Here is a 10,436-nt window from a genome sequence, read left to right on the forward strand (position 1 = left end):
ATCAGCTTCCTTCCTTCCTTCCTTCCTTCCTTCCTTCCTTCCTTCCTTCCTTCCTTCCTTCCTTCCTTCCTTCCTTCCTTCCCTCCCTCCCTCCCTCCCTTCCCTCCCTCCCTTCCTTCCTTCTTTTTGGAGGGGCAGTTGGGGTTAAGTGACTTGCCCAAAGTTACATAGCTAGTTAAGTGTTAAATGTCTGAGCCCAGATTTGACCTCAGGTCCTCTTGACTCCAGGGCCAGTGCTCTATTCACTGCACCACTAGCCACACCTCTCCATCAGTTTCTTAAGTTGAGGCAATCAGCAGAACAATAATTCAAACCCTCATTTGTAGCATTTGCGTATTTCCAAAGTGTAAATACTCTAAAAATTTAATGATATTCTTCAAAGCAAAATAAATAAATAAATAAATTAAAAAAAAAAAACTTAAAAGAGGGGTGGCTGGGTGACTCCGTGAATAGAGCACTGGCCCTGGAGTCAGGAAGACCTGAGTTCAAATCTGATCTCAGACACCTTATACTTACTAGCCGTGTGACCTTGGGCAAGTCACTTAACCTCAATTGCCCTCCAAAAAGCAAAAAAAAAAAAAAATTAACAATATTTTTCTCAAGAGAAGTGGTTTGAGCAGGATCCAGCACATTCCTGGTTCCATGATGTATGTTTTGGAGAGATGAAGGAAAAAGGAGAGAAGTGAAGGAAAGGGGGGAGAAGTGAAGGAGAAGAGGGGGAGGTGAAGGAGAATGGGGAAGGTAAAGGAGAAGGGAAAAGGTAGAGGAGAAGGGGGGAGGCGAAGGAGAAGGGAGGAGGCGAAGGAGAAGGGGGGAGGTGAAGGAGAAGGGGGGAGGCGGAAGAGAAGGGAAGAGGTGGAGGAGAAGGGGGAGGTGAAGGAGAAGGGGGGAGGTAAAATTGTTTTCTCCCTTTATTATGTTGAGTGGATGTCTCTTCCTGCTTCAGGGGCCCAGTGTCTTGAGACTTTCCTTGCCCCTGCTTCTTTCCCAGGACAGAAGGAGTTTAGTTAGCCCAAAGCTTGGACACCTCAGTATTGAGCCCCACAGGTGGTACATGGGACTTGGATGATGGTGGCTTTGCGGCTGTTAGCTGATTACCTCCATTACTCACATTACTTTGCTCTGCTCCATCTGTATTCCAGTCCCACTGGCCTGCCAGACTGTCCGTGGCACGTGGCATTATCTCCTGCCTCCAGATCTTGAGAAGTGGTCCTTCATGGCTGGAATGTGCCCCTTCTCTCTTCTCTTTGTGTTTCCTGGAATGCTTCTTCCCAGTCACAGTCCCGGTGCCATGTCCCGTGTGGCACAAACTCTCTTGAGATTACTTTGTATTTGCTTGCTTGCATATATGTTGAGTCTCCTCAGTTGAGAGCAGGGCATGTTTCAGTTTATCCTTTGTATCCCTAGTACTGTACCTTGTGCAGAATACGGGCTTGCCAAATGTTTGTGGAGTTAAAATATCATGACATTCTCCTCCAGCACAGCTACCACCTTGGAGCAGGCCCTCATCACTTTATAAGTGGATTATTGGGGCAGCTAGGTGTTTTGGCAGAGAGAGACTCATCTTCCTGAGTTCAAATCTGGCCTCATATTCTCACTAGCTGTGTGACCCTGGGCAAGTCACTTCACCCTGTTTACTTCAGTTTTCTCAACTGTAAAATGAGCTGGAGAAGGAAATGGCAAACCACTACTGTATCTTTCTCAAAAAGACCTCAAATGGAATCACAAAGAGTGGGACATGACTGAAATGACTGAACAGCAACAAATTTCCATAGGCTGCTGGTTGGTCTCCCTGCCTCAAGCCTCTCCCCACTCCAGGCCATCCTCCACTCGGCTATCAAAGTGATCTTCCAAAAGTAGAAGTGTGGCCATGACACTGCTCCCCCTCCCCCCAATTTATTAAATTCTAGTGACTCCTTATTACTTCCAGGATCAAATAAAAAATCTTTTGCTTGGCTGTGAGAGCCCTTAGTAACCTGCCCCCTCTTGTCTTTCCAGTCTTCTTATATCTAACCCCCCCCCCCCTTCCTTCCTCTGCTTACTCTGAAATCCAATGACACAGGTCTCCCTGCTGTTCCTTATATGTGACAGTCTTCCTGAATGTGCATTTCTAGGCTTGGATCGTTCTCTCTCCTCATCTCTACCTTCTGGCTTCCTGGGCTTCCTTAAAATATCAGTGAAGGTCCTGGAGCCTTTTCTGGTCCCTTTTAATGCTACTGCCTTCCCTCCATTGATAACCTCTAATTTATCTTGTCCAAATTTTCTTTGCACACAGCTATTTTCATGTTGTTTCCCCATTAGATTGTAAGCTCCTTGAGGTCAGAAACTGTCCTTTGCCTTTCTTTGTGTCCTTGGAGCTAAGCCCAATACCTGGCATATAGTAGGTGCTTAATAAATGCTTATTAATTGGTTCTTTTTTTTTGGAGGGGTAAAGGCAAGGCAATTGGGGTTAAATGATCTGCCCAAGGTCACATAGCTAGTAAGTGTCGAGTGTCTGAGGCTGGATTTGAACTCAGATTCTCCTCATTCCAGGGCTGGTGCTCTATGCACTGTGCCACCTAGCTGCCCCTTATTAATTGATTGTTAACATGATATTTGCATATTTGAGAGCTATATCAGCTTCTAGTCCAAAAGCAGTTTCTCCTATCTGAATTTGAACCTTTTAGAGAATTATCTATGGTAGCCCCACATTTTTCACTATGTTTGAAACTTGTCTAGCCTTTGCTTTTGTTTATTTTCAGAGGTGTCTCACCCGGCTGCCATCAGCCCTGAAGGAGCTCTGGAATGTCACTGGGAAAATGCAGATTTGTGAGAGACCCACATGCCTTTGGAAAGGTCTGTGTTGGAAAGAGAGGAGAAAGTGGAGCATATGGGTAGTGCCTAAAGAAGCTCAGAGAAAAATGTTTTCTTTAATCCATCTTCTTTCTGTCAAATTGTAGAAATTCTTTTTTTTTTGGGAGGGCAGTTGGGGTTAAGTGACTTGCCCAAGGTCACACGGCTAGTGCATTTGAACTCAGGTCCTCCTGACTCCAGGGCTGGTGCTCTATTCACTGTGCCACCTAGCTGCCCCAAGTTGTGGAAATTCTTTTCTTTTTGAGGCAACATGGAAAGGACTCTGGAATCAGAGGACCTGGATTCAAATCCCACCTCTGAAACTTGGGCAAGTCTCTTAATATCCTGGGCCTTGGTTTCCTCATCTGTAAAAAGGGGCTGCACTGGATGACCTCTGAAGTCCCTTCCTGCTTCTCACTCTGTGATTCTCGTCCTCCCTTCACGTTTCTTTTTCTGTTGTCTCCTTAATATTAGCCACACTCCTGACTAGTTGGTCTAGGCTTTCTTCCTCTTGGGAGGACAGGCCTCTCTAGTGAAGTAGACGTGCCAAGAACATAGAGAGGAACTTGCATTCTCTAATGATAACTGTCCTCTGGGATTTCTGAGGCCTAAAGCGCTTTCTTATGTATACAACATTTATCCCTAAGCATGCTTGATGTGGCATAGGCATGACAGAGGGCTGGGGCATACTAGAAACTTTGAGCCTCAAGCAAAAATTCTCCTTTGCTGCAAAAGAAAGAAATCTTCAAATCTTTCTTCCAGGCTGAGGCTAGTTGTTAGTGGTTATACCTACAGGAAAAGGAAAAAAGTAGGCTGTTACCTTGGGGTCTCGCCTTTGGATTGACTTGACTGATTTTTGCACTTTTTCCACATGACCCAGAGGCTTCTAGTAATGACCCCTTAACTGACTGAGTAGCTGACCCTCAACAGCTGCTCCTGGTCTGACCTAGAGGTTATGCACAGAAAGGCATCATTGCTGCTTCCTTGGAGGAGGGTGTGGATGGTATTCTCTGTTGAGTCAGCTGAGCCTTGGAGACCCTCTTAGAGTTCTTTTTGTGACTTTTTAGTTTGTCCCTTGAGCCCAAAGACCTTGCTTGAATGGCACCCCTGTACCTCAAGATGCAGTCAGGAAATCTGGAAGCTATAACCATGTCAAATTGTCCCTTCAGGCTACATTGGGTTCCACCAGAGGTTTCATAGATGGAAGTCATGTCTGCGGGAGATGGTTGGTGAGCAGCCTAGCCTCTGGGTGGAAACATCATTGGGAGCTGGGAGAACTAGCTGTTCTTTTCATGAATGTCTAGGAAACCTGCCAGATACATTTCCTTCTGGAGTAAGTGTCTAGGTTGCTTTGGAAGGGTCACCATTAAATATGCTCAGGACTGATTGGGAGTTAGAAGCCCTGAATCCTAAATTGTAATTCTATTCCCCAGCCTCCTTTTTTAAACTTTTATGTAATCAATCATTCATTCTCCATTCCTCAGTTTTTCCAGGTGCCAAATAGGGACAAGAGGATAGCCAGCTATACATTAGAATGGAGGCACAAGCTTCAGACATTTAAAATAGTCTTTTAGGTGTGCAGGAATTTAAAGTTGGGAAAATGGGGAAAGCTGGGGCCAGACCTTTGAGATCTCTGCTTTCAGGATGACTCTTTATAAGCAAACACAAACATCAGGGGCTTTGGGGAAATGTGTAGGTGAAAAGGAGAGGGGAAAACGTCTCCTTTGCTTCCTCTTTTGATGTGACCAGCAATAAGCTTGTGTTTTAGTAAGATTCTAAATACTTGATTTTGGTCCAAAAATTGTGTAGCAGGTTGAGGCAAGGAGGGCTCTATCCTGTGTCTGCATTTTGACATTCTAGGGGATTTTTGGCATGAAGATACATCTGGCCTGAGGTTGTCTAAGTCTGCAGCTGCAGCCCACATTTGATTACCTCATAAAGAACTTTTTAACCCTACCCTGGTTCCTTGGCTTCAGAGTCTGCAATCCACTGAGCAAAAATCCAACATTTTGGGGAAAAAAAGATGGCTTTTTTTGCTTCCAAATAAGTGAAAAAACCTTGCTGGATTTCTCTTCCATGGTTTTAATACAGGAGTTATTGATCTGGGGGGTTGAACTCCTAGATTTATTGGGGTCTGTGAACTTGAATGGGGAAAAAAAATTACTGACCTCTAGCTGGAAGTTAGCATTGCCTTTGATTATTTAGAAAGATTATTCTGACCACCATGCCACTTAGCTGCCCGAGAAAGATTATTCTGAAGAGTCCCTAGGATTCACCAGACTGCCAAAGGGATCTATGAGACCAAAAAAAAAAACAAAACTAAGTGCTCTGGTTCTAATCAATCAATCCCACACTTTGGAAACCTGGACTAGGCTTGAGTCTTTCAGTTTAACAAAAGAAAAGGAATCGGCATGATTTGTAGTGGAGATGGTTGAGGGCAGAGAAGGCTTCGAGGGTCTTTTTTGTAATGACCCATGAGTAGACCGGGGGTGTTGCTGGCTGTCCCTCCGTGTTCTCTACGTGCCTGTGGATTTCCTCAGCTGACAGTCGGCGTCTTACATATGGCAGGGGCTCCCTTGTGATCCCCCGTATTCGCTGACTCATTAGCCACTCCACTACAGGACTGCTGTGCTGGTTGCATTGCTCTCCATGTGCACCACACTGGAGAAGCAGAAACCACCGTCCTGTGGGTTTTACCTTTGGGAGGGAGGGGGAAGTGATGAGAACTCGACGCTATCAATATTTTAATGACTGGGTCTTGAAAGTAGAATTAGTTTTCTATTTGCCAATTCTCATAAGTAAAATGAACTGGAAACAGTATCTTTAGATGCCTTGATACAGAGGTAAGGAAGCATAGAAGCAGATCAGTCAGTCAACCAGTATTTACTGAATGCTTTGTGAAAAGTGCTCACCAAAGGGCTTCACTTTCCCAGGTGAATTTTGGCATGCTGCTTATTTCAATATGCAAATGTCAATGTGGATTTGTAGATTCAAGTAAAATAAATAGTAAACAGCCAAAGCATTTTGTGGCCAAGTAAGTTGTATTGCTGGGATATATTGTATATGTAAGTTTGTTTTGAGGCACTGTGAATAAAATATTGGACCTAAAATCAAAAAGGTCTGGATTCAAATGTTGCCTCTGACACTACCTCTGTGGACAACATAGGGACAATTTCCCTTTCTGTTTCTCAGGGAACTCCCTAAGGCTTTTCTACTAAATCATAGATGGGTTATAATCTGCATGTGTCAGTCAGGCAGGCAATCAATTAAGTATTTATTAAGTGCCCGGCCTGTGCTAAGATCTGGGGGTATAAAGAAAGCAAAAGGCAGCCTCTGCCCTTGAGCAACTCACCATCTAATGTGCACTGATGTCCATGTATATCCCTTAAATTAGAAAATGTCTTTTTATTGGTAATAATAATAATAAAATACCTCTGATTTCAGTTACTACTGCTATCTGTCCTTTCCCATTTTAGAATGTGGCAGGATGTTCACTTTCCCTGCATCTCTGGCACCTCTTTATATGCATGAGGAAATATTTGACTGTGTTCCCAGGACCACAGTGGAGTGTGGGATGGGCTCATCTTTGATTTGTTCCTTGCAGGCTGCAGAGATGGAATTCATAGAGAGGAGTCTGTGCATCGTCAAAGTTTCAGTGACATGAAACATCTTGTATTCCAGCCAGAGGTGAAGATTCATCTTACTGGCCTACGAGATGACTACTGTGAGTTTTTTTCCCTTTCTTCTCCCAGCAGATAAATTGAAAGGTAGAAGTGAGCAGTGAAATTCAGAGTATAGACATACTGGGTCATTGGTTGTAGAATTTGGAGTTCTGCTTTCTCTCCTGGACTCTGGCACTAACTCCCTCTTTGGGTCTGGAAAAGTAATTTAGTCTTTTACGTACCAATTTCCAAAATGGTACACAATGTGAAAAATGATTAATATGGTAGTTATCCTGTTTCTAAATGCTGATATTGGGGGATGGGACAAATATTTTCTTTTTTACTCTCTGCCTCTCTCTCTTTGCTTGTTTGTGTGTTTCTTTGTCTCTGTCTTTCTCAAATCAGTCAATCAACCAATATTTATTGAATGCTTTGTGAAAAAGCATTCATAAAATAGGACTTCACCCTCCTGGGTGCGTTTAGCATGATGGTTATATTTACATGAACATATCAATGTGTATTTATGGATTTAAAGAGCATAATAAACCATCAAAGCAGGTTCTAGCCAAGTTGTCTCTCTCTTTCTAGGTCTCTCTCTTTCTCTGTCTGTTTTTGTCTCTGTTCCCATTCCCTTTGGAAACAGATAATTCTGCTTTTGATTTGGCCAGAACTAGCAAAATAATCAAAGATCAAATATTATGCTAGCAGCTGGTCCACCGGGTATCCAGAGTATACAGTGACATGGTGATTGTGGGGTCTTTGGGAGTTTGGGACCCAGGCAATGAATCTGTGTTGTCTGGACTCTAAATTGGGTCAAGCAGTCTAACGAGAAAACTTTCAGGTAGAGTGGATACATGTGTGTTGATTATATCATAGAAATGAGATAGGACTTCGGCTGAATATTTGTGAATAAAGATACTTTTTTACTATTTATAGCAATAGATTTTTTAAAAACAATTTTACTTTATTCTTTTACTTTTTATAGGGATGTTTTAGATACTGTTTAGATATGTTTTATAGGGATGTTTTAGATATTGTAATTTTAGAAAATTTCCTGTTGTCATGGCTATAGGCAATTAAATGATCTCAGTTTCCTTATCTGTAAAATGGACATAATAATAGCATCTACCTCCCAGAGTTGTTGTGAGAATAAAATGAAATAACATATTAAGGTACTTTGTAAACCATAAATCTCTATATTAGTGCTAGCTGCAATAATAAATGAAAAAGAAAGTAAATCACATACATATATGCAATATTTATCTGACAACTATTATTATAGACTGAGGAATCTTAGGTAGACAGAAGTTAAATGACTTGTTCAGGATCACTAAGTGAGCAATTTTCTAAGCTGGTCCAGTGCTCTATCCACTGTGCCAACCAACTTTCTCTTTAGATTGCTGTGTCTTGACCTGATTTTGAGTCTGGATAGTATAAACCAATTGCTCAGGTCCCAGCCTTCCAAAGACTGAGGTTATTATATAAGTTCACACTAACTTTCTGTAAGGTTAAAGAGAGAAAGTTAAATAGCTTGTTTGGAAAAAACAAGGATTTTTCTATCCCTGAATGAAGCTATAGGACAAACAGAGATAGTACTAACAGGAATATTGAGGGAAAACTATGTGGTGGGCAAATCTAGCTGGGAGAGAGAAAATAAGCCTTTATATAGCAGCTGCTGAGTGCCAGGTACTGGGCTAAATGCATTACAAATATCTCATTTGATCCATACAACAACCCTGTGCACTGGGTGCTTTTGGTTTTATAATTGAGAAAACTCTGGTTGAGTGACCTTCCCAGAGTCTCACAACCTGTATCTCAGACCAGATTGAATTTGGACCACCTAGCTGCCCTAGGTGTGAGTAATTGAGATTTGACTCTATTTTTTGTGATTATCATGAGGTGGAAATCAGGAAAGCACCTTGTCTCTTAAATAAAGAATCTAGATTGGTACATTTTAATAAGTAGTCAAATATGACTTATTTCAGTAGCAAGAGATTTCTAATAGCATAGACTAAAAAGGAATACTGAAAGCTTTCTTGTTTTATACAATTGAATAGTGGGAAGCCAGGTAGTGCAATGGCTAGCACACTAGACCTGGAGTCAGAAGGAAGGACCTAAGTTCAAATCTGTCCTTAGACACCTAATAGCTGTGTGACTCTGGACAAGTTGCTTAACCCTGATTGTCTCCAAAAAAACCCAAAATAAAAGGTTGAAAAGTTTTTTTTCCCTTGACAGTCTCCATGAGGTGTGGAGGGGGTTTGAGGTGATGTCTCCTCTCACATACATCATATGATAAATTATAAGAGCAACATGTTTGTAATTTTGGGGAACTGTGTGGCATGTTGCTCATGTACTAATAAAGTAGTAAAGGAAAGTGTCCTGTTCCTTAAAGTACCCTCTTATCAGATGCCATTGACCTAACCAAAAAATGGAATCACTTCCTGAACTGTCATTGGTGTGTATATTTGGGTTCTTTTCTCTTTTCCCATCACTTGGCAAATCCACATTTATAAAATAGGGATAATAATGCCTGCTCCCTCATGCCTCACAGCATTAAGATTAAATGCATTGAAAAAGTTAGATAAAGACTTTATCTCATTTATGTACATCTAAGAAATGTTTACTTTAGGATTCTGTTATTGCTAAAGAAAATGATTTATTTAGTTCTTTCTATTTTTTCCTTCCTTCATTCCTTCTTTCCTTCATTCTTTCCTTCCTCCCTCCTTTCCCTCATTTCCTTCCTTCCTTCCTTCCTTCCTTCCTTCCTTCCTTCCTTCCTTCCTTCCTTCCTTCCTTCCTTCCTTCCTTCCTTCCTTCCTTCCTCCCTCCCTCCCTCCCTCCTTCCCTCCCTCCCTCCCTTCCTTCCTTCCAGATCTAAACATCCTAGACTGGAATTCTAAAGGTCTTCTTGCTCTTGCCCTTGGGTCTGCTGTACACATCTGGAATGGTGAAAGCCATGATGGGATGGGAAGCATAGACTTGAGCCCCTGGTCCAACTATATCTCCTCAGTTTCCTGGACAAAGGAGGGAGGCTGCCTGGCCATTGGCACCAGTGAGGGAGAAGTACAGGTACTGGATGTTTTGTTCTTATATACTTCTTTGGTCATGTTGGACCAACAATTTTTAGATCTTCCTAAACTTCTTTTAATTGGTAGATTAATATGAAATGTAAACTCTTGAATAGGAAAAGGATTTGAGGCTACTGTGGATTAAGGGGAGGTGGAATTAAAATTCTTTACTGCAGAATTTAAAGCATCCCTGTTGTCCTTATCTTCCCTCACTTTCTTTTTCTTGTTTCCTTCCTTTGATGTGGGTAAAGCTTTCTTCTTATGTCCTGTATTTTGTGCAAAGAAGAATTGCACAACATTAAAAGTTTCATTCATCATATGGATCAGAATACTGGCAACACGGCTGGCTGGGAGACCCTTAAAAAACAAGTGAAAGAAACAAGTACTTGACTTCCTATGGGGAACACGGAAGAGACCAATTGACTTTTATGATCTGCTTTTAGGCAAACTGCTGCCAGAACTCCAAGTTTGCTGACTCTTTGAATAACAGCCACAGAGGGGGTATGACCAGGGCTAAACATGCTGTCTTGACTGTCAGCCAGCAGAACAATGGCCTCCTCAAAATTAACTGACCCATTAATAGCCAACCTGCACACATTGAATTCCGATTGTAGAAGCACCAATAGAAAAAAAATTTAATTATTTGGTTATGATCCTATTTATTTCTTTTCTACCTCCAGTTATGGGATGTGGAGACTAAAAAGATGCTGAGAAATATGGTTGGTCATATTTCAGTAGTTGGGGCTTTGAGCTGGAATCACTTTGTCCTCAGCAGGTGAGAAGTACATGGATGGAGCCAATGATGTTTAAGCATTTTGCAAAGAGAGGTGTGTGTGTGTGTGTGTGTGTGTGTGTGTGTGTGTGTGTGTGTGTG

At 41.9% G+C, this 10,436-nt stretch overlaps 1 protein-coding gene across 1 annotated transcript in view; it reads left to right on the forward strand.

Moving 5' to 3' along the window:
* CDC20B (cell division cycle 20B) overlaps window positions 1-10,436 on the forward strand; it is a 76,048-nt gene that overhangs the window by 51,137 nt on the left and 14,475 nt on the right. The window contains exons 6-9 of the mRNA XM_069096544.1: window positions 2,742-2,835; window positions 6,437-6,556; window positions 9,367-9,563; window positions 10,243-10,337. Coding sequence (XP_068952645.1) covers window positions 2,742-2,835; window positions 6,437-6,556; window positions 9,367-9,563; window positions 10,243-10,337 — 506 coding nt within the window. The remainder of the gene's footprint in view (window positions 1-2,741; window positions 2,836-6,436; window positions 6,557-9,366; window positions 9,564-10,242; window positions 10,338-10,436) is intronic.

This window comes from Petaurus breviceps, unplaced genomic scaffold, assembly GCF_028583685.1.
Source record: "Petaurus breviceps papuanus isolate PSGF00001 unplaced genomic scaffold, PetGlider_PUasm1.0 229, whole genome shotgun sequence".
Lineage (NCBI taxonomy): Eukaryota > Metazoa > Chordata > Mammalia > Diprotodontia > Petauridae > Petaurus > Petaurus breviceps.